Here is a 23,797-nt window from a genome sequence, read left to right as displayed (position 1 = left end):
GGAGTGCCGACTCTGGGTCAGGGACAAGTTGCTGCCTCAAGTGGAGGAGTTTAAGTATCTCAGGCTCTTGTTCATGAATCACAGGAGAGGGAAGTGGGAGAGTGACAGATAGATTGGTGCGTACTGGTCCACTGTGGTGAAGCAAGAGCTGAGTGCAAAAGCGAAGCTGTCAATTTAGAGGTCAATATACATCCCTACCCTTACCTATGGTCACAAGCTCTGGGTATTGACCAAAAGAATGAGGTTGTCGATAGAAGTGGCAGAAATCAGTTTTCTCCTAAGGGTGACTTAGAGATAGGGTGAAAAGTTCAGTCATTCATAGAAGGACTTAGAGTAGAGCCACTACCCCTCCACATTGGAAAGGAGACAGTTGAGGTGGTTCAGGCATCTGATTAGGTTGCCTTCTGGGAGCTTCCTGGGTGAGGTGCTTCAGGTTCAATACCAGTCAAAAGTTTGGACACAGTGAGTCCAAGCTTTTGACTGGTACTGTATATGCTACTGGTAGGAGGCCCTGGGGCAGACCCAGGCCACAATGGAGAGATTATGTCTCTCTCCTGGTCTGGGACACCTCGCTGTCCCTCTAGATGAGCTGGAGGAGCTGGCTGGCGAGAGAGAGGTCTGGGCTTCTCTGCTTACGCTGCTGCCCCCACAACCAGCCCCAGATAAGCAGAGGAAAATGGATGGATGAACTGATGGATGGATGGATGGATGGATGTGTACTACTTCTCCACAATTTGTGGCTCAAATTATTACTGTTTTTTCATTACATCAGAGAAGGAAAAAAGACAAATGAAACAGTTTTACTTTTAATCAATTTATTGATTTGGTTTACAAAATCATAAGGCAGAAATATGAAGATGAACAGCTGCTGGAGAATAAAAAGCAGCATTCCAGATAAGTTAGATTTGTCAAATTCCAGTGAAAATCACATTCATGTCTATTGATTCCTAACATTTGTGGTCATATGGATTGATTAAAAATAAAATAATCACATGACAGTAATATCACAATAAAATCCGTTTTGATTGTTTATGCCTTCTTCTCTCCACATCACTGAATGCAGTGACAATGATTGAAAGAGTTAATAATTATGATAATCAGTGTTTTTGATTCACTGTAAGACAAACAAAAACAATAAAAAGCAATAAAAAAAACAATTTCAGTTCTCAGTAAAGTTATCAAAAATATAAGCATGAAATCAAGACAAATCTAATTTTCATATTGCTTACTGCCCCTACTTTCATGCTTTTCTATGCTTCCTCATTCTCCTCTATGTTGGCGACCAACCCTTTGGTATCTACTTTCACTTTGAATGGATTGTCAACATATAACTTGTTGTCAAATGTGGATTCTTCATGGGCAGGGTTAGGGATCCTGGGTATCCGGGGTATATATTTACGGAAGAGGAGGAAGGCACCAAGTCCAACTATGGCGATTACAATGAGGACTATAAACACAGTTATGCCAGCAGATCCATGTTTGGTGTTGTTAATGACATGGGCTAAGGAGGCAAAATGTACAATTTGAGACATCTTAAATTTGAAATACCACAATATACTGTATATAGTACTGTGCAAAAGTTTGGCCCACCCGTCATTTCTTTATATTTTGCTTCCAAAGAGCCACACATTCTTGTAATTTTTAACGTGTCTTGAATAATAGTTATCTAGGCTTTCTGTCTTTTAAAGTTTTGCTTTGGACACTAGCTTTTCAATTCATTCATTTTAAATCCTGTCCTTGTACCTGACCATTTTCAGAGGATTTTTTGTTTGTTTGTTTATTTGTTTGCTACCTAACAGTGATCTATGACTCAATCAAGCATAAAAAAGGGACCTAACTCAAGGGATGAACCAGTGTTTACACATAACCAGTCCCGTCGCCAGATCTCAGTCTTAAGAGGGGCTTATGAAATCCAACAGGGGGGCATCACTACTATTAGCTTGATTAGTGATCTGGCTTGGGTGGGCGGGCCAGGGCGGGCCCAAGCGTATCAGTGGGCGGGCACGGCCCCCTAGGGCCCGCCCATAGCGATGGGTCTGCACATAACAGACAACAAGAACCAATTTTAAATTGCATCTTTATGGACTTTGTTACTAGCAGTCTGTTACAAAAATGAATATTTTGTTCTCACTTCTTTAGTTGAATTGTAGTTGTAGTAACTAATTACTACAATTTGCGCCCATTGAGCACTCAATGGGCTTTCTTACCACTCATTCACACAGACATTCATACTTATTTTTTTTGTTTGCTTAAGCATTTTTACCACTTGAGCCACCCCATGAGGTCAGGAGAAATACAACAGTGAGTGTCAACAACCATCCGTGACAGAACCATACAGTGGAGGTTCTGTCACGGATTGGGGCTGCATTTCAGCCAGTGATGTTGGGGATCTTGTCAAAATTGATGGAATTATGAACACAGGAAAGTACCATCAGATTTTGATCCACCATGTAATACCATCTGGAAAACATCTGATTGGAAACAGCTTCATTTTTCAGCATGACAGTACAGTACCAAGCATACAGTACCAGTCAAAAGTTTAGTGTGTCCAAACCATTGACTGGTACTGTATTCTTGGTACTGTACCTGGATAGAAAAGCACACAGTGGAACACTATCAGTCATGGATTGGAGACCCCAGAGCCTGGACCTCAACATTATTGAAGCAGTGTGGGATCATCTAGCCAGAGAACGGAACAAAAGGCAGCCAACATCCAAAGAAGAGCTTTGAATGTCCTTCAAGAAGCCTGGAGAACTCTTCCCAAAAACCGCTTAAAGAAATGACAAGAAAGCTGCCTAAGAGAGTTTGTGCTCTGCTGAAGAATAAAGGTGGTCATTACCAAATACTGACTTTCAAACTCGTTAGATCTGTACAAACTCTGTTTCTCCTTATATACAGTATTTCCATGTATGTTTGCACATTTTTCAATAAACTGTTGCACCTATTTTCACATAGCAAAATCTAAAGAAATGAAGGGTTTCCCAAGACTTATACAGTAGTGTAGCACAGCAATCTACCTTAGATAAATTCTATTAGCTTACCAACAGATGGAGGCTTTTCTGTAGCTTTAATATCTAAAAAAAAAAAAAGATAGATAGATAAATAAATAAACATACATGAATATGAACAAAGTCTAGTTGACTGAACATTATTCAAAACAAATTTAAGTTACCTTTTGGTCTTTTGCAGATGAAAGGCATAGCTATGTTGCCAGTGAATCCATTCCACTGACCACTGGAAGAAGTGATGTACACGTATGACGCTGTCTTTTGTGTTCCTACTTCCCAGTTGGTATAGTCCACAGGGCTCTTATCAATCCACATCCACTTATCTAAAGCAGAGAAACATTCATTTATTGATCAATACAGCACATCCAATATTGTTTTTGCCATCATATTATTCTTTGTTTTCTAACTGCAAATTATTAGGGCCCAAGCACGAAATGTGCAAATCACCCCGTTTCTTCTTTTTCTTTATAGGACAAATGAATCACCTTTTGGGTCCCTAAAGATGCTCAAAAACACCTGAAATTTCGCGCACGCATCAGGCCCAGTGAAAATTTATGTATTTTATTGGTTTTGGGCATGGGCGTTCCGAAATGGCTCTATAGTGCCAATCTGCATGAAACTAAAGTGGTTTGATAAGAGTTCCACCCTGAATACACTGATATGTCAATGCTTAGAAAATTTTAGAGCACTACCTAGTGGGAACTGCAAATATCAGGTTTTATACTTTGTTCTGCTCCTCCCAGTTTTACCCAATCCACCTCAAAAGTGCTCTGAGTAGGGCGCCTGGGTGGCTTAGTGGTGAAGCCGGCGACCACATACACACGCCGCGTTGCGGTCCGGGCGGCGCGGGTTCGCGTCCCGGCACCGATTTGCCCGCGTGCCTTACCCTATATCTTTCGCCATTTCCTGTCTCTCTCCACTGTCACAAAAAGCCGCTGTGGCCAAAAATGGAAAAAAAAAAAAAAAGTGCTCTGAGTAAACATCAAATCTTGATGATGCTTCAGTGTGAAAATTGTTTTCACTGTGGTGGCATACAAATTTGCCGCAAAACAGGAAGTGGTTTATGACAGGTTTGGAAAGCTCAAAAATTCATGAAATTTGGCACACACCTCCGCCATGATGAAAGCTTTCAGGTTTTGCCAGTCTGATTATTGAATATGGCAAAATGGCTCCAAACTGCCACCTAGAAAATAATATCAGCCCTGGGGTTACATTTTAAGTTGTTTATCTGAAATTTTGCAGCCACACGTAACATCCTGAGATGTGGAAAAAAAGTCTCTTGGATTTATAGCTGAAAGCCAACAGGAAGTCAACCATTTTGAATTTAAGGTGTCATTTTGATGCCATTTTGAGGTCTTCTATTTTAACAAACTTCTCCTAGGACTTTAAATTCAGTTAGTCAACATAATCTGATAAGTTTGCCATCAAAAGTTGTTGAAGTTAGAATATTAAATGGTGTTGCTGTAGCAAGACTCTGATTTTGGGTTTCATTTTAGTGGCAAGACGCAGAACCGTACGTGTAATCAGTCACTTGCGCATCCTTTGTCTGATTTGCCTCAAATTTGAATCACTCATTTATTTACCAAGCATAAATGTATATATACAGAAAAACAGGCAATTGGCACGATTGTGCCCCTACGGAAATCGAAACTGAAAACAAACCAAATTATATATGGAGGTGCATGTCATGGATATCCGCACGTAACAGGCAAAGGAGGTATTCAGTAGCTGAATGACACAACATTCAGCTAGTAGACTCCGCCTTGACATTGGTGCGAGGTCCCTTTCGTTGCTGCTTGCAGCTTTAATTTTTCTTGTGTTTGAGAAGAGGAATATGTAATTTAAACAAAGAGTTGCATCTTCCATCAAGGGGCTGGTTGCATCATCTGTCTTTAAGTCTTTAAGACCAGTATCTGAAGTGCACAGCATTAAAAAAATTTTAAGCAACCATCTTTAAATGTGCTATAGAAATTGACACTGACATTGAAAAACAGGTTTGTAATCAAGGGCAATGATGATGCTATGAAAAAGTATTTGCCCCCTTCCTGATTTATTTTTCTTTTTTGCACATTTCTCACATGTTGTCACAGACAAAGATAACCAGAGAAAATACAATATTCATTTTTTAAAGAATTTAAGTTATTAAAGAAAAAAAGCTAACCAAGCCTAGCTGACCCTGTGTGAAAAATAATTGCCCCTAAACCTAGCAACTGGCTTTGCCACCCTTGGCAGCTAGAACTGCAAACAAGTAGTTGAGTTGTTATAACTGACAATGAGTCTTTCACATTGCTGTGGAGGAATTATGGCCCACTCTTCTTTGCAGAATTGTTTTAATTCAGTCACATTGCAGGGTTTTTGAGTATGAATAGTCTGTTTAAGGTCATACCAAAGGATCTCAATAACTCCAGACATTGATTAGGCCACTCCAGAACCTTAATTTTGTTTATTTTTTGCCAGTCAGAGGTGGACTTGCTGGTGTGTTTTGGATCATTGTTCTACAACTCAAGTGCGCTTGAGCTTCAGGGCATAAACTGATGACTGGACATTTTCCTTCAGGAATTTCTGGTAGAAAGCAGACTTCATGGTTCCGTCAATTACCGCAATGTGTCAAGGTCCTCGAGCAGCAAATCAGCTCCAGATCATCACACTACCACCACCATGTTTGACTGCTGGTGTGATGTTCTTTTTATGAAATGCTGTGTTAGTTTTATGCCACATATAACAGGAGTCCACAGAATATTTTCCCAGAAGTCTTGGGGATCACTAAGATGATTTTTGGTAAGTGTGAGATGAGCTTTTGTGTTCTTTTTGGTCAGCAGTGGTTTTCACCTTAGAACTCATGGATGCCATTTTTGCCCAGTCTCTTTTTTATTGTTGAATCGTAAACTCTGACCTTAACTGAAGCACGTGAGGCCTGCAGTTCTTTAGATGTTGTTCTGGGTTCTTTTGTGACCTCCTGTATGAGTCATCAATGTGTTCTTGGAGTAGTTTTGGTAGTCCAGCCACTCCTGGAAAGGTTCACCACTGTTCCAAGTTTTCTCCATTTGCTGATAATGGCTTTCACTGTTTTTTGCTGGAGTCTCAAAGCATTAGAAATGGCTTTGTAACCCTTCATAGACTGATCAATGTCAGTGATTTTGTTTCTCATCTATTCTTGAGTTTCTTTAGATCATGGCATGATGTGTTGTTTTTTGCTTTTTGAGATCTTTTAGCCTACTTCGCTTTGTTAGAAAGGTTGTATTTAAGAGATTTCTTGATTCAACCGCTCTGCCAATAATTAGACAAATATGCAAAGAAAGAAAGAAAGAAAGAAGGGGGGCAAATACTTTTTCCCAGCAATGTGAAAAACAAAACCTCAGGTGCCATCTCCACAGGAGTAGAGAAAAGTTCATTTACTCAATCAGACATGAATGTAATTGTGCTTGAGTCTTCACCTTTTTGCTACATTATACTTACATATATTTATTTGTTACATTACATGGTCATCCTCTTATAAAAATGTGTTGCATAATAACATTCATGCTCATTATACTTTAGCTTTTTTTTTTATCTGTTCATGCAGTATAATAATTTTTCCACATTTTTGGGGGGACATTGGATTTCTCATTTACAAGGATACAACAATGCACAAGCACAATACTTTAAAGTCAATTAAACAACCATAGGTGTGCATCATAAAACTTTAAGTGTAGAAGAACCAAAAACTACTGCTTTGTGTCAATCACTTATACTCACTTTCATATTGTTTCAGTCTTTTGACCTTCTTTGTTTATATGTGAGTCTAAATGATTAACAATATGCAGATTTTTGTACTGTTTCATTAATGCTGAACTTAATTTCACTTATCTCACCTTCATTGGTCTTGTACATGCCAATCCAAAAGGTTTTGGCACTGTCCTGGAGAATCTCCAAGTTCTTTTCTATGAATTTATTCTCAGTAGGATCCTCAATACTCACTAGAGAAGCATCTGATAGAAATGGGACAATAGTTCAATGTTAAAGGTTATAAACAGGGATATAATTCTTTGTGTATACTGAATTCTTCATCACATACCCATTTTTACACATTCAACTGAGGCATGGGGCCAATTATAGGTTATTGAACTGATGAAGGAATAACAATGGCCTCTGAAAGGTATCCATGTTCTTCTCTTTGTTGATTCGGGACAGTCACCAGGAAGCTGTGGGGATTCAGTGGGAGGTACAACTGAAAAAGAAGGAAGAGGGTATATCCCAGTCTTATAAACTACTTGCTAACTCTGATTGGTGCTTGTGTATAAAGTGTATGAGAAGTAAAAAACAAAATGTCTAACCTGGTGACCTTTTGCAAAGGGAATAATAGGTATTGGTACATGGTGCAGTCTTCCATGTTTTGTCCACATCTATATACACACAGCCGTAGTTATTTTTAGGTTCAAATTTGCCCCATTTGGTGAAAGACAGAGGCCAGTTATCAACCCACTTGAAGCGAAAACCAGTCTGTGAAAAACATAAAACTGATGAACACTTACAGAGTTAGAAACAAAGTTATAATCTCATCTTGAAATCCTGCTTGAACCAGTGATGTGCAGTAACAGGTAGACCCCCTACCACATTGCTGTTGAGCCCAATCCACACAGGCTCACTGAGCTTGAACATCTGCAAGGTGACGTATGCGTGGGTTACAGGATTCAGGATGCTAGCCAGATCTGCATCATCTGCTTGGCACTGCCTTCTAGCTTCATCCCAACGCATCTTCTGGGCCACCACTTTGTAGGAATCATTGCCGAGCTTGTAGAAGGCCTTTGGTAACACAGTGGTGGGTTTGACTGCAATCTGTGAATCTGAGTGAACGAATCACATTAGTTGGTATTCACAGTTACAGGAAATGTCTACCTTTGGGCTCTGCAGCACAAAGTTGGTGACACAATAGTGTTGGTCTTTGTGTCTTGGTGTTGATTGTGATTTGATTATTTTCTCTTTTACTTTGTCATCCCTCCTGTTTCTCTCATTGTTTTTGCTTCTGTCTGATTACTTTCTCCTGTGGCTCAGCCAAGTACAGTACCAGTCAAAAATTTGAACACTCTCGCCCATTTGTAGAAGACAGATCTCCTTGAAGTTTAACAGCATGCTTTACTGACACTGCGTGGCCTTGTTAGTTTGTTACTCACCAGTGTTTCTTTTACAGATGAAGCTGTGGTTTGACACGCAGTCACCCACTTTCCAGTATCCTGTTTTTCTGGTAATGCTGCCCACCATGATCACACAGTCATAGGACTGTCAAGCAGAAAAGAAAGAGGCTGGTTTCCCATATTTTTACAATGTGTTGTTTAGACCAAACCCTGACAGGATGAGTGGAAGAAGATGGATGAATGATAGAAGGATGGATGGATGTTTAGACCAGTGTAAAGAGGTTTCTGTATTTCATAAGTGTATCAAATGTTTTATTAAGTTGTAACATAGCTGTAAAAATGCTGGTTTAAAAAGTGATCTTTCTTCTGCAGCATAGCAAAGCAGAATGTAAGATAAAAGGAAATCCTACAGTAGTCTTTTATATATCAATTTATTTATTTATTCAGTAATTTTTAGCAATTGCTGAAATTGAATTTCAGCAATTCAAAATTCATATTTTGAATATTATGTTTCCTCTTTGTTTGGTGACAAGAAACAGTCGATCTGGGGCACGTACGTAAATCAACTGTTTATGTAGTACTAGATGTCTGGATAGACAGGACCCGATATAATTTAATCAGTTTATTAAATTAAAGTATCCGAGAGAGCCGAAAAAGTTTTGTATATTGTATAGAGATATAAGCTGAAAAAAAAACCTCATGAAAATATCCCATTGGAGATGCTGATGCTGGCTCCCCTAAGCCCCAGTTGGTGTATGAAATGCTTTTGCCATCTGTCCACACAAAGTGCATGTCCCAGTTGACATCATTCATGCCAATCCAAAAATCTTTCTTGTAGTTCAGCATCTGTGTTGTTAGGAATGCTAGAAAGGAATAACCAATAATTCAGTAAATGCCTAATAATGTAATTTTAGTGAGACATGAAATTTAACCTTTACAAAGAAGAAATTTTTTTTTTTACATGTTACAACATGTTGTAAGATTCCTATCACTCACCTTGCTCTTTCTCATTGATTACAGAAAGCAGATTTCCTCCCTGGTTTATGCAGTATGTCCTGGCATCGTGCCAGTTTTTGTCATCCCCCACAACAAATTTGTAGCACTGTGTAAATAAAATGTATTTAAAGCATTTCGGTTGGAATAACAAATGGGCAGTCAATAATTTGGCCAACACATGAGAAAACGCTTTACAGGAACAGATCTAAATACACATGCTGCAAGTAGTAGAAAAAACATTCTTTTTATTAAAGATATTTACATTAGTGTCTACATTCTGCCAGAATAATCTGTGTGGTATTACCTTTCCTTGGAAAGCTAGCCACTCTGGAGCACATCCTCCTTTGGGAACTGTGGTTGGTGTCATTGTTGTATTGATAAAACTGCTGTTTCTCTTACAAATAGATGGAAGCTTAAGACCACAGTTAATATCATTCCAGTACCCTAAATGTGAAGAATTGTGAACAAAAAAAAAAAAAAAGAATAAAATTCCCCAAATTTCCCATAAAATGCAATATAGTTTCTCTGTATTAGGCTCACCCATGCTCTGGTACATAGTGACACAGTTTTCATCATTGTTGGCAAAATTGGGCTCATTGTGTTCCCATGCAGTGTAGGTTACAGGGGTGCCATCCACCCAGCTTAAAAATGGAAAGAATAATATTAAGTTATCAAGAATCCATAATATTTGATAGCAGTTGTTAGTAAATGGCTAGTATTTCTAGTTTTTTTTTCTTAATTTGTAGTTTGATTTACCTAAATGATTTATCCAAATTCACTGTCATGCCAATGTAGTACTGTCCTTCTTTTTCTTTAGAAATCTGTTTAAACATAAAGAGAGACTTTACATTAGCAAATTAAGATAAACTCTTATGTTTAGTGATATATTCTGTGTTTCTTGCCTGTTTCCAAAGGAATTTCCGTTCGCTGTCTCCTGTGATGACTGCAAGTTCACCAAAGCTTTTTTTACAGTAGTCTCTGGCAGCTTCCATACTCTGTTTGTTCATGTTAATGTAATACTGGGTGTCATTGTATATAAGCCATCCATCTTCTGTGGTGTTGTATTCTGCAAGGAGAAGTAAGTGACTAACAGCTTTGCATTTCTGGGATATTTCAAGCCAAATGCTAACATTAGCATGCTCAGTCATAATGCTAACAAGCTAATATTCACCATCTTAGTTTACCATGTTGTCATGCTAACCTTTACAAGTACAGCTAATGCTGATGAGAATATGTACAGTAACAGGATTTACATGGAAACAAAAGACAAGAACCCAAGTTGTAAGATAAATGTTCAGGTCTATCTTCTGGCACCATAAATGTTTTTTTGACATTTATTTGCAATCCATCTGACAGCTGATTATATATTTCAGTTTAGACTGAAGTGATGGATCAACATTGTGTTGCTCAGTAAATCCTGGAAACAAAAAGATATGTTGATGCAAAATAACCTATTCTCAGGGATGCAGTTGATGCCTACCTTGTGCAACTATGGCAGGCTCAGGTTTGGGAGTCACACCTGAGAAAAAATGATAAGAATCACAAACCTTATTAGCAGGGTAAAACTTTAATTTAACCCCAACTGTTTAGATATATGGGCTTAGGTGAGCTGGGACTCCATGATGAAACTAGTTGGTGTTACCTTTGAGTATTTGACAGATCCAGTTATTGTAGGCCTCACAGTGTCGATCATTCCATCTCCAACCAAAATGAGTTTCCATCTCTGTACAGTGCTCGTTGTCATTGTGGTTGTTTGGTTCCCCATAGCCCCAGTACTCAAAGTCAGACTAGATTGCAGTTTTTGGAAAGATACATATTTAAGCCAATGCTGAGAGCAGTAATGATCAAGGCTTTTTCTAATTGTTCTGAATTGCTACATACAGGCGATCCATCACTCCAGACAAAACCTTCATTGGTACCCTGTAAGCTGAAGCCTATCCAGACTCTTCCACTGCGAAAGACTCTTTATGAGAGTAGAAAACACAAGTATGGATTACCTGAACTGTTAATTTGTCCACTGTGAATTCTGAGACATGCAAGCCGTTAGTGCAAGTGAACGTACTGTCTCACTTCCTGCCTATTGTGTAGGCTTATGAGATCTCCACCAATGGCCCTGCAGAAGTCCCGTGCTTCAAACCAAGTCTTCTTATGCTCTTGACTTTTTGTGTAAGCCTTTATTGAGTGAAAAATAAAAAATTATATCTGTTTTATGTTAACAAAACAACACAAATATTACAGATTTATTCAGTTTGTGCTCCTACTTTGTAACATTTGTTCCCTGTGGCAAGTGGCGTCCACCCAGGTGCACATCTTGGGGCCAGAGTGGTGGGTGGAGCTGTTGTTGTCTGCAGACCCTCTGCACTTTTCTTGCAAATATACTTCTCCTTGTTACTGCAGCTGATAACATCCCATAATCCAGCAACAATCCCAGTTGTCATGGCAATACATCCTTGTTTTCTGTCTTTTATTAACAAACAAAAATGAGAATCTGGATGATGATGTTAGAAGAAGCATTATAAAATCAGGAAGGAATTTAGAGAGACAAATGTCTGCACTAAATTTCTTTTAAACAATCCAGTGGTTGTTGTTGCCTCAAAGAACAAACAAACAAACACAAAACAGAAAAATATATCAAAAATAAAGCTGTTACTCTTTAAATATGTTTGACCAGAGGAAGTTTAGCAACTCCTATATTGGAAGTCCATAGAGACCAATTAAAAAATAAACTATATGAACAACAGTACTGGGCGACACCTATTAAGCTTTCAATTTAGGTGTTTTCAGCCTCATTGCCTCAGGTGTAAAAAATCAAGCACCTTGCATGCAGGCTGCCTTTACAACCATTTATGAAAGAATGGGTTGCACTAGAGAGGTCACTCAATTCGAGTGGCGTTGTAATAGGATGCCACCGCTGCAACAAATCAGTCTAAAATTTCTTCCCTCCTAGGTATTCTGTGATCAAATGGAAATGTTACTGTTGCAAGTGTACGTGTTTAGGAAACACAGCAACTGGACATGAATTGGTAGGCCATGTAAAGTTACAGTCTCCAAGTCCTGAGGCGCAAAGTGTGTAAAAATTTCCAAAGCCCTGCTGACTCAGTAGTTCCAAATCTCCTTTGCCATTATATATTGCTTAAATATATATGGCAAAATCTTATATAAACAAAGCTGCCAATTATTTGCCCACAGTGACAAGACGTATGTTTGGAGGAGTAATGATGAGATTTTCAAACACTGTACCAACTGTCAAGCATGGTAGTGGTGGTAGCATTATGCTCTGGGGCTGTTTTGCTGCCAGTGGTACTGGTACACTGCAAAAAGTCGGTGGAATAATGGAAATGATAGACTACTAATTCTTCAACTTGAACTTAAATCCACAGCTAGATGGCTGAAATGTTGATACAGTTGGGTGTTCCAGCAGGACAATGATGCCAAACACACATCAAAATATAAACTAATAAATCTTATATTGTTGAAAAGTCTGTTTATTTCTCCTTAAATGGTGCCAAATTTGTAAGGAAAATGCATTTGTGGGTTGAGCAGCAGAGCTGAGTATGTGGATTGCACGCATGAAAAACATGTCAATGTCAAGCAGCTTAATCTGCATTGAGTCTTGTTTGGTGTCATTTATGGGATTGGATGATTGAAGTGTGAAGAAACAAGACATATTGGCAATTTGACAATTTATTAATTTAACAAACAGGGGTCCTCAGTAGCATGTGGGCTGGTAACCAGCTTGGTTACACACTGCTGTGGGATGGCATCCCATTCTTCAACCAGCATTTGTCGCAAGTCAGCCAATATGGTTCTGTTGGTCACTCTGGCATGAACATCATGCCCAAGCTGATACCACAAGTGTTCAGTGGGATTGAGGTCAGACCTGCAGGTTGGCCATTCCTTCCTCTCCCAAATTCTGGAGGTAGTCTCTAAAGTTTTTCATGGGCACAATGCACATACTTAACCTTACTGCTCAGTTCACAAATTGATTTTCCTTATAAATGTGGGACCATTTATGAGGAAAAAAGAGAGACTTATACCAACAGTATAAAATTTATTAGCAAAAACCATTGATGTAACAAAGAAATAAATGACCAAACACAAAATTCCTTACATTTTGTGGTAGGTTTATACTGTATTTAAACAAAGTTACAAAGTGTAACTAAGGTGTACCTGGCATTCCTACATTGAAATGAGTGAATGTTACTTTTCTTCCAGTTGACCATTTGAAAGTGTTTCTGTCTTCTGTGTTGGAAAACCCTGTCCAGAAGTACTTCTCTGGTCTCAAGCCCACCAAACTGACCAGAAAAGCATTCTCATATCTGCATGAAAACACAAGGTTTAGCAAATATGTAAAATTTCTCCCCATTAAAACGGAGGGTTCAGTGGTTATAAAGACCAAAAATGTTCAGACCTGCCCACACTAGTCTGGAGAAAGTTATAATATTTGATTATGATTGTTCAGCTTACAGTGAATTGGAAATGCAACCCAGTGATGTAGTTTATTCTTAATTTGTTATTTACTCATGTTCGTGTGATCAGGTCTGTGGTAAAAAAGCATTTTTTCTTCATCACCTTTAAAACTAATACGGTAAGAACTGAAACTGTTTGTTAATTCTACATAATTATAGCAGAAAACCTTGTAATATACCTGTCAGCTACATCCACCAGGTTAGCACCAGCCTCTGAGCACACCTGCTTTGCTTCTTCAAAAGTTTTTGTTTCTTCTCCGATGCAATAACAGTATGAAGCAAACCTAAAAGAGCCCTAAAAGTAAACAAGTGTATATTCATTTGAAAACAGGCTTTGGTTTTTTAAAGACATCAATATTAAAAGTTAACTCAAATTAACTCACAAGCTTGCATCCTGGGTTTACTTGCTCTATAGCGCCTGAAAGTGTTTTAGTCGAAGCCTTCTTCTTGCAGATATACCCATATACCTGCTCACATCTGTGATCTGCCCACTTCCCATCCTGCATAAGAAATACAGAGGTGGTCAGAGCAGTAGTATTATAACAGTTTTTATTGCCATTTAGCATTTGAACAGGAATGCATGCTACCTTTCCTTGAATCACAACACAGTCCTCTTGGAGGTTGGTGAGATGAGAGGGCTCATCACTCTGCCACTGGATGAAGGTGACATGTGAGTGATCGGACCATTCAAAGAGCATCTGGTTCCTTTGATCATTTAAACCAATCCAGAGCACATCTGTCGGCACTGTGGTTTGAAATAAACACAAAGTTGTACAGTCAGGTCCATAAGTTTTTATACAATAACACAATTTTTGTAGTTTTGCCTGTGTACACCACCACGGAGGATTTGAAAAACAATCAAGATGCAGTTGAAATGCAGACTTTGAGTTTTTATTCAGTGTGTTTTACAAAAGCATTGCAATAACTAGCCAGGTGAGGCCTGTTCTCTTGTTATTCAATGACAAATAAAGCAGATAAAAGATCTGGAGTTGATTTCCGCATCCTGAATTTCTATTCGGTAGCTGTTCACTGAAATGCTCAGTATGAGGTCCAAAGACATGCTGAAGGAGGCCATCATACTCAAATAAACCTATCAGAGAGAAAGCAAAAACTTTCAAAGTGACCAAATCAACAATCTGTTAAAACAAATAAATGCACTGGCCAGCTCAGCAACACCAAAAAGCCTGAAAGACCACAGGAGACAACTAAAGTAGATGATCACAGAATTATTTCCATGGTTAAGAAAAATCCTTTCACAATAACACGCCAAAGTCAAGAACACTCTCGAGCAGGTAGGTGTATCATTGTGAAGGGCTGCAATCAAGATGCCTTTATGAATGGAAATACAGAGGGTTTACAATAAGGTGCAAACCACTGGTTACACTCAAGAACAAGAAGGCCATATTAGAAAATGTTTTAAAGAGCCTGCACAGTTTGGGGGAAAAAAGCGTGGGGGCTGGAGCCTATCCCAGCTGTCATAGGGCAAGAGGCAGGGTTCACCCTGTACAGGTTGCTAGCCTGTCGCAGGGCCAACACAGAGAGATAGACAACCATTCACACTCACATTCACACCTATGGGCAATTTAGAGTGACCAATTAACCTAACCCCAGTAACTGCATGTCTTTGTACTGTGGGAGGAAACCGGAGTACCCAGAGTACCCGGAGGAAACCCACACAGACATGGGGAGAACATGCAAACTCCACACAGAGGCGGACTTGAACCCAGACCTTCCAGATGTCCTTCTAGCTGTGAGTCAGTAGTGTTAACCATGAAAATAATGTTTTAGAAAAATGACTTTTTGCACACTTACAGTATCCAGACTGAGATATGATGAAGCTTTGCTCCTCTATGTTGTTTATGCTGGCCAGATCTCCTCCCTCTTTGCGGCATGCAGCTAAGGCATCCCTCCACATCTTTGTACTCCTCTCCAGATAGTAACAGTTTCCTGCATAGTGGACCCAGTGACTGGGGCAGAAACCAGGCTGTTTGACTGTGGATAGAGACCAACAGGGCTAAAATAATATATTTTTCTAAGTTTGTATTGTAAAGACTTGGCCTTAGAATAAATTAAGATTTTACTCAGTGGTGGGGGCAGACTGGTGGAGTTTCCTTTACGACAAATGTAACCAAGTTTCTTGGTGCATGTGCTGCTCTCCCATTTTGAGGCCTTTGCAGCATTTAGGGTTGCACAGTTGAGCCCGGTTTCAGATGAGGGATGACCTGTTGGAAGCATAGATTAGTTACTTCAATTTAAAAAAAAAAAAAAATATATATATATATATATATATATATATATATATATATATATATATATATATATATATATATATATATATATATATATATATATATATATATATATATATATATGACATCTCACTGACCTGGGGCCCAGTTTAGATATCTGAATGGGTTTCCATTGCTCCACTGCCATCCACTGTCAAAATCCAAGCTGTTCAGCCCGATCCACAGAGATGATCCCAAATGATTTGTTAACCCTGTGTCAACACATGCATTTTAAATTAATTAATCATCAACAAGATAACGCAGTTGTAGCTGATACAAGGGTAATTATGTACCTGAAATGTATGACTGCTCATGTAACTCTACGATGCTGAGGAGGTCGGCTCCCTGCTGCTGGCAGCTCTTCCTGGCCTGATACCAGGTCAGTGCTGACTGTGCATTTAACTGATACTGAACCCCAGTGACTGGGTCAGTCTCCCAACTAGAGGATGCTAGATTATGGTAAAGACACAAAACACTACAAATTATTGCACAGCAGGAAATTATTTATCTCATGAAATAAAAGTAATGCAATACTTTTTGACCTGAATGGAGGACAGAAAAGATAGAAAGTGTGCAGTGTGAGGTACATCTTGTAGATCTGAGACTGTGACGTTAATAAAGATTAATTTATTTTTCTCTTTTTTCCTTGCCTCAGTTTAAGAGAAGTATCAGGGGAAACTCAGGTGTGTGAAAATGTAAGAAAAGGGCAGAGTTGTGTTTATAGTTCATGAGAGAAAGAGGTGAGTGGGGGTCAGAAACCAGACCTGTAACACTCACCTCTTGAAATAAAATAAATGTGCAGTTTGCGATAGAAGTCACTGTGAAGTTTTGGACTGGCTTAATTTAATGTTGGTTATTGTAAAGTTGTGACCATCTGTCAGGTTGAAGAGATTACCTCTGGTTGGACAAAATCCCCATTTCTGCACTTCATCATAATCTCTCTCTGTGGCACACCACAGCTGATTGTCGGATCGGCCGTCCTTTGTGCATTCAGGGTACCACTTCTCTTGGAACTTAAATGGGAACTGACAGGGGCTTCCAAAAGCATTGCCCCCTATTGTGAAAATTTCTGTGGAGACACAGATCGTGGATTTACTGTTACTATTACAAATTTCTATTACAGCATAGAGCCATGGTAAAATTTACTGCTCTGGCGCATTCAGGTGTATGCTAGTCAGCAATGATCTTATAGAAGCACTTGTTGCTGCCAATCAATCTGGGAAGGGTTATAAGACTATTTCCAAACAATTTGAGGTCCATCATTTCAGAGTGGAAGTGGAAAATATTTAAGATTCAAGAGAATTGCCAATCTTTCCAGGAGTGGACATTACAGCAATGTCACCTCAAGGTCATAACACGCAATGCTCAAAGAAACTGCCAAAAAAAAAAAAAAAAGAGTTACAGCTCAGACTCCATGGGCCTCAGTCAGCATGTTAAATGTTAAAGTTCATCAGTACAATTAGAAAAAGATTGAACAGCTATGGCTTGTTTGGAAGGGTTGCCAGGAGAAAGCGTCTTCTCTCTAAAAAGAACATGGCAGCACTGCATAGGTTTACAAAGTTGCATGGGAACAAACCACAAGACTTATGGAAAAATGTCCTTTGGACAAGTGAGACCAAAGTGGAGATGTTTGGCTTTAATGCACAGCACCATGTTTGGTGAAACCAAACACCACATATCTGGACAACCACCTCATATCAGCTGTCATGCAGGGCAATGTAGGGGTAAAGATTTTGGCTTGTTTTGCAGCCACAGGACCTGGGCACCTTGCAGTCATTGAGTTGACTACGAACCCCTCTGTATACCAAAGTATTTTAAAGTCAAACATGAGCCCATCTGTCCAACACCTAAAGCTTGGCTGAAATTGGGTTATGCTGTATGACAAGCACAGCGGCAAATCTACAACAGAATGGCTGCAAAAGAAAAGAATCAATGTGTTGCAATGGCTCAGTCCAGACCTTCACCTGATTGAAATGATGTGGTGGGACCATGAGAGAGCTGTACATAAATGGATGCTCTCAAACCTCAATGAACTGAAACAAGGCTGTAAAAAGAGTGGGCCAAAATTCCTCCACACCGCTTCTGGATTTTGGCTTAGTTTTTATTAAATAAGTAATGACAGTGTGTAATCTGTCATGTGTTATTGTTCATCGGCTGTGTCCTTACCTAATTTTAAGATCTGACAAGGAATAGATAATTTTTTTACGTCTTGATATCTAAAACTTTAGAATTGAAAGAGGATTCTTTTCTTTTTACCTTGATTGTATACTGTAGGTCCAGTTGTATGAAGACATGCATCTGTGTGATTCATTATCATGAGCATTAACTGATTTTTCTTTTTTCGCAATTTAAAACCATGAATTGTTTTTAATAAAATGTTGTTGCTGTAAATATATTCAGATTGTTTATGAATTTTATTGTAAAAGAGATTTTTTTTAAAAAGCCATGAATTTCTTGAATAGACCTATATTTAAATTTTAAATCATATGTCATCTATAGCTATATCACCATTTACTTGGTCTACATGCACTACAATATGGTTCTTTTATTATATACTGCATATGCAATAACAATCTTAAACACAGGAAGAAATTATGCACAACATGGTAAAACACTGAGGGACCCTCTAAAGCTAAAGCACACTCCAGCCTTTGCAGGCTGTTGCACCCAGAATTCCTACCTTGATATCCTTTTGAACAAAGGTCCCCCCGGGTGCCATATATCTTCCAGCGACTCCAGACCCCTGAACCTTTGTAGATCATTACGTTTCTCTCATTGCGGTTGCCCCAGTTTAAGTGCAGGTCCTGGTCTCTTAGGCCAAAGATGGTATCATTCTTACACTCCCAGTGCTGGAGGTCACTGTTCTCATCACATTCAAACAGCTGCACCTTTACCCAGTCTTTTATCGCTGTAGCACCCAGACACAACTTGAGGGACAAACTGAGGAGACGTGATTCAGAGGCCCACCGGAACTGCTGCTCTTTGGCACGAGGTTTACAAGGAGCCAGTGTTATAGAGCTGGCAGTCTCCACCTTTATGCACTTGTTGTGATCTTCATTGAAGATGAGGAAGCTACTTGTGTCTGGTGTAGAAAAAGAAAGCATAAACAATGCATCATATGTACATATATTTAACCCTAGAACACTAATACGGGATGATTTTCAACCATGTGAAAGTGAGAATGACAGTGTTACAAAAACTCACATTAGTGTTCTAATTTACAAGCCTAGTATTCACCAAAAACAATCTGGGGTACGCACCTATATCAGCAGTGATGTAGAGGACTTGAAGGAAACAGAGGACCACAGCAAAATTTGAACAGGGTAACATTATCCTCAGTGTGTGGTTTCGTCTGAGTGGTGGACGAGGCTGTAGCAGAGATTTCCCATGAAGGGCAAAGGGGTCTGGTGTCTGCAAAGGTGTGTGACACAGAGCAACAGTGATACAGAGACACAGTGCCTTCCCCTCTGAATCATGCTGATAGATTTCCTGTCACATGGGTAGTGACAATTGGTCAAATGCCTCCACAGTTTTTTTGCAGACTTTTTGGCAGGGGAGGCACAAAATGGGAAACAAACAATCTGATTTCTATGTTCAGCAAGAAAACAGAGTTCAGCTTTAAATGTCAGGTAGAACTGTAAAGCAAAAGAACCCTAAGATTGTACAGGACTAGCTCTGAAGAAGTTTCAGATGTCAAATGATTTGTCAGAATAGGTATCAGCAAACAAAGGTATAATGAGGTTTGCAGCTCTTTGCTGATGTGATTCATTTTTGCAGGACAGTACTTCCCATCAGGCTTTGGGTGAGCAATACAATAATAATACATTTCAGCAGACTTACATGACAAGAGGAAATATTGCTTGGGGGAAATGGTGATGGGATTGGTAATGTGACCACTTTGGCCTCAAACTGCAGGAATGCTAAGTAATTCCAGTCTCACTGTACATCCTGTATAATGACAATAAAGGCATTCTGTTCTATTCTATTCTATTCTAATGCTGCTCAGATAAAATGATATTGATCCACATAAGTTAGTCACAAGGATCTCGTGATGGCTCAGTTCTATTAGTTCTACCCCTACACATCAAGTTAGAAGTAGCATGGATTGCATGTAATAGAGGTGGGTTGCAATGCGGCTTGCAGCAGGAGCAAGTGAGTTCATTCTGGGGCAGCTTAATCAGTATATCCCGTTTGAAATTTGCCAATTGAATGCATAGAAGGATTTCAGCTGAGCCATTAGCTGATTTGTGGCAACCAGAACTAATGCTAATGCTTGACTGGTTGATCTTTTTTTGTGATAAATTTCCATCCAGTTTTTTTTTTTCTTTCACTTATCCAATTCAGGGCTGCCAGATGTCACAGTGCACAGACAGGTTGCCAACACAAAGTGACAGACAACCATTTGCACTCAGATTACAATTTAGAATCACCAATTAACCTAACATACATGTCTTTGGACTGTGGAAAGAAGCCAGAGTACCTGGAGAGAACCCACACAGACTCAAGGAGAACTTGTGAACTCCACAAAGAAAGACCCTAGTTGACTGGTGGATTCAAACCCAGGACCTTCTTGTTGTGAGGCAAAGGTACTAACCACCACACCACCATGTTGTTTGGAGGATGAACAAAAAAAAAAAAAAAAAGTCATATGTGCACCGTAGGGGGTAAATGCCTCTACTGTTGTAGGGATGCCTGATCTAGTACAGAATATGCACTGATCTGAAAGTATTCAGTATCACTGGAATGGATATACGAGACAAATTAATAAAATTTGATGCGATCTATTAGCTTGCATTGCAGTCACATCTCAACTAGCTGATTTAAATTCCACCATCATGGCATATAGAGGCAAAATTACAAAAACTACCATTGTCCACATACCTTATTGTATACTTAGTGGACATGATGTCAGTAAAATCCAGTACATATGCTATCCGTATATTTTAATCTTAATGTCTTGTGTTACTTTATTGAATTTTTTTTTTTTTCTGAAGCTTTGTCTATTCTGAAAACGATAATCCTCACAAACATAGTTCTGCATGAGTTTTGCATTAAATTGAAGTACATTTCTACCTTGTCATTGCTCTTGTGTGTGATGAGAATGTTTTGCATAAAAATAACAGGAGAACCTCACTCTCGAGGAGTTGGAAATAAAACCAGCAAATTCCAATGAAAAAGGTTTAAACAGAGGTTAAAAAAAAGAACATGTGCAGTCAGTTAATGGTCAGTTAATTTCTGTGTGTGTAACAAATCACACAAGTGAAAGTTGCAATATATTTTATGAGTTTCTTTATTAAGTTTACCAAAATATATGTATCAGTGACACAATCTCACACTTGTTTTTCTTTTTGTATAGAAACTTAGCAAAGAAAAACCTAATATAAACAACATGAATTTATGCTTTTACACATTCACTGCACTTTATGATTGTAGAAAAATCTGCTATTAGTGACATTACAGATACATTCCCAATGTGCCATACTTGGTGAGGGTAAGAAAAAAAGTATCTTTGGACATAACATAACAACAGTCCCTCAACATGTAATTTCCATTGCCTAAGAGCTCCCTTTTGGCCTGTGAAAAGTACCATCATGCATTTTGTTGCATGCACAAATTCATACTTGGTTTGACTGCACCAGCTTTTCATGAATCCATCACTAAGTCTGAGAATTAAGTTCTTCATAAGTTATTCGCTATAAGGTTTGGTGTACACTTAGTACGTTTGCATATATTAAATAATGTAAACAGAAATTCCCTGTAGCATCATAATCTGTAGAAAAATCTCTGAATATTACACATTTACATTCTATATTAATCTCAATCTCATAATTTTGTACATTTAAGTTAGATTTTTGTTTTTTCAGTAATTACATTGTTATTAACTTTTTATTACGTATGATGCCAGTATTGTTGAGCATTTCACAATTGTTGCTCTACTCCTCATTCAAATCATCATATATTAGCAAGCTAACGTTAGCCTCCTCAGCTGGTTACACAATAACCTGCCTTTGATATAAACATTTGATATGAAATCTCTAGGCAACAACTACTTTAATTTAGAAATGCCTTTTGTACTTAAGTTAATATATGACTAATTTTAAGCTCATGACGAGCTGGTACAGCCACCTTGTGAATTAATACATTCCTTGTTTGTGTCAAACCTTTGTTTAAACACCTCTTTTAAAGGTGCTCATTTTCAGCTCATTATTCTTAAGCTCTACTAGAGTAGCTGTGCATTATTCACAGTTCAAAAATAATTCTCAGTTCAGCCTCTGCTTAGCCGGTTTTCTTCTGATTGCCTGAGATGACCATATCTCTATGACACCATACAGAAGCCATAGAAGACAAAAAGCTGTCTGAAAAAGAGTGTTTAGAAAGCCTGAGCTTTTGGCTCACAGGGGTTACCTGCACATATGATGACCTCATCATAGTGTATATATAACAGAAAATAAGGAAAAAGCATGTTTGTCCTTGAATGCTGGTCTCAAAAGAACATCCTCTCTGTGTTGAAGACCCTCAGCTTGGTCATAAAGTTGAAGTAGATGAAGGCCAGAGAGACCAACAAGTTCTTCATCAGATAGAGGATGGGCGTGACAAAACCGAAGAAGGCAATGAGGCCAACACGTACAAAGAAGAAGGGTAAATCCTGCAGGGCTACTCCTAGTGAGGAAAGCAGGGGGCTGTGGGGCATGACCACTACACGCAAGCATGACAGGTAGCTGAAGATATAGATGGGAAACACCCAGCCTGAATAGTAGACCAGAGGATGTCCTGCCACTCTCACCATCTCCACTGTATCCATCCAAAACATAAAGCTATCCACAAACACGTCTGCACGGGCATCGGTGGCACACAGGAATCTCAGAGGCCCCGTATATGCATAGGGAGATATGCGGTATGGTGTGGTGCTTCCTGATGGTTGGTTCAATCCAGAGATGCCAAATGGCCTCCCATTGTTGCCTGGTATCCCTGGTAGTGTCCCATTGGTCTCTAGTCGAGCTCCCGCTCCGTTCTGGTTCCTGTCATTGAGCTGGTTTGCTCCTGGTTGCATAGGAGTGGGCATACCTTGCCTGGGCACAGATGGCCCTGTCGTAGCTGACCCTGGCACAGCTGGCCCTGGCACAGCTGGAGTGATAGGAGTTACTGGTGATACCTGTTCCACATGTGTGAGGACAGTGGAGGGGATGTCAGCATCTCTTTCGGTGTCACTAGCTGGAAAGAAGAAAAAGAGAAAAAAAAAAACTGTCTTAAATTACATTTACTTGAGTCATTTATCGTCAAGTGGTGTTTGGCCAGATTTTTGAGAGACATGAGAAATCAGTTTACCGAGATACAGCCGAAGGTTATCAGCCAAATAATGTGGTCATACAGATACAAACAATCTGCTCTTTAGATAGAGGCAATAAATCAAGAGATGGCTGATCTTTAAGTCTCAAAGGATTTGGCTTTTGAAGAAATTCACATGAACCCCCATGTGATGTTTTTTTTTTTTTTTAAACGAAAATACATTTTTGTACTTTTGTCATGTCAGCACTGTGTTCGGAGAAGTAAAGGTAGGCTAAAAAAAAAAAAACAAACATCCTACTCATTTCCTCATTTTGGATAAGTGACGTAAAGAACTGTTCACTGTGTTTTCCTGTTGCCTCCAAGCTCCTGCAATGTAAAACTAGGCTGGTATCACTATAGAAGTCGGCAGCAGAAAGTTCAGGATCTATAGCAGTCAAAGAGTGATTTGTGTAATGTGTTTAGAGAGCTGCTCTCACCATGGCCGGTCAGTCTGCAGTGTCGTATCCTCTCCACAACGTCAATGCAGATGAGTGAGAAGAGGACTAGTGATACGGGGAGCTCAGTGAATGTATCATGTTTCAGGTTGTTATTTATCTGAACCTGGATAAACAACCGTAAAATCATTAGCCTGATTGTGT

General features: G+C 39.1%; 2 protein-coding genes across 2 annotated transcripts in view; both read right to left on the bottom strand.

Moving 5' to 3' along the window:
* Positions 1 to 848: 848 nt before the first annotated feature.
* Positions 849 to 19,288, bottom strand: LOC115799084 (macrophage mannose receptor 1-like). Its single transcript, XM_030756043.1, has 30 exons — positions 19,133 to 19,288; positions 18,553 to 18,954; positions 16,768 to 16,941; positions 16,166 to 16,321; positions 15,971 to 16,084; positions 15,666 to 15,806; positions 15,397 to 15,576; positions 14,172 to 14,329; positions 13,968 to 14,084; positions 13,764 to 13,879; positions 13,286 to 13,434; positions 11,377 to 11,576; positions 11,178 to 11,287; positions 10,997 to 11,078; positions 10,758 to 10,902; positions 10,596 to 10,634; positions 10,018 to 10,181; positions 9,872 to 9,936; positions 9,656 to 9,756; positions 9,420 to 9,559; positions 9,116 to 9,221; positions 8,816 to 8,982; positions 8,159 to 8,264; positions 7,599 to 7,831; positions 7,322 to 7,487; positions 7,063 to 7,215; positions 6,860 to 6,976; positions 3,173 to 3,331; positions 3,042 to 3,074; positions 849 to 1,501 (listed from the first exon to the last, which is right to left on the bottom strand). Exons 1-30 carry the CDS (start codon positions 19,200 to 19,202, stop codon positions 1,251 to 1,253), a joined length of 4,314 nt encoding a protein of 1,437 aa, XP_030611903.1. The 5' UTR covers positions 19,203 to 19,288; the 3' UTR covers positions 849 to 1,250.
* Positions 19,289 to 22,326: 3,038 nt separating this feature from the next.
* LOC115799087 (transmembrane protein 236) overlaps positions 22,327 to 23,797 on the bottom strand; it is a 2,763-nt gene continuing 1,292 nt past the window's right edge. The window contains exons 3-5 of the mRNA XM_030756046.1: positions 23,636 to 23,759; positions 22,973 to 23,084; positions 22,327 to 22,942 (exon numbers count right to left, since the gene is read on the bottom strand). Of these exons, the coding sequence (XP_030611906.1) occupies positions 22,357 to 22,942; positions 22,973 to 23,084; positions 23,636 to 23,759 (822 nt within the window). The 3' untranslated portion in view covers positions 22,327 to 22,356. The remainder of the gene's footprint in view (positions 22,943 to 22,972; positions 23,085 to 23,635; positions 23,760 to 23,797) is intronic.

This window comes from Archocentrus centrarchus, chromosome 20 (assembly GCF_007364275.1).
Source record: "Archocentrus centrarchus isolate MPI-CPG fArcCen1 chromosome 20, fArcCen1, whole genome shotgun sequence".
Classification (NCBI taxonomy): domain Eukaryota; kingdom Metazoa; phylum Chordata; class Actinopteri; order Cichliformes; family Cichlidae; genus Archocentrus; species Archocentrus centrarchus.
This window is presented reverse-complemented; position numbering and strand designations above follow the sequence as displayed.

Coding starts and splice junctions, on each gene's coding strand:
- LOC115799084 (XM_030756043.1), bottom strand. CDS start 19,202: ATGTTACCCTGTTCAAATTTTGCTGTGGTCCTCTGTTTCCTTCAAGTC. Junction 9,560..9,655: donor CACTATGTACCAGAGCATGG/GTGAGCCTAATA, acceptor CTTCACATTTAG/GGTACTGGAATGATATTAAC. Junction 8,983..9,115: donor AATCAATGAGAAAGAGCAAG/GTGAGTGATAGG, acceptor ATTCCTTTCTAG/CATTCCTAACAACACAGATG.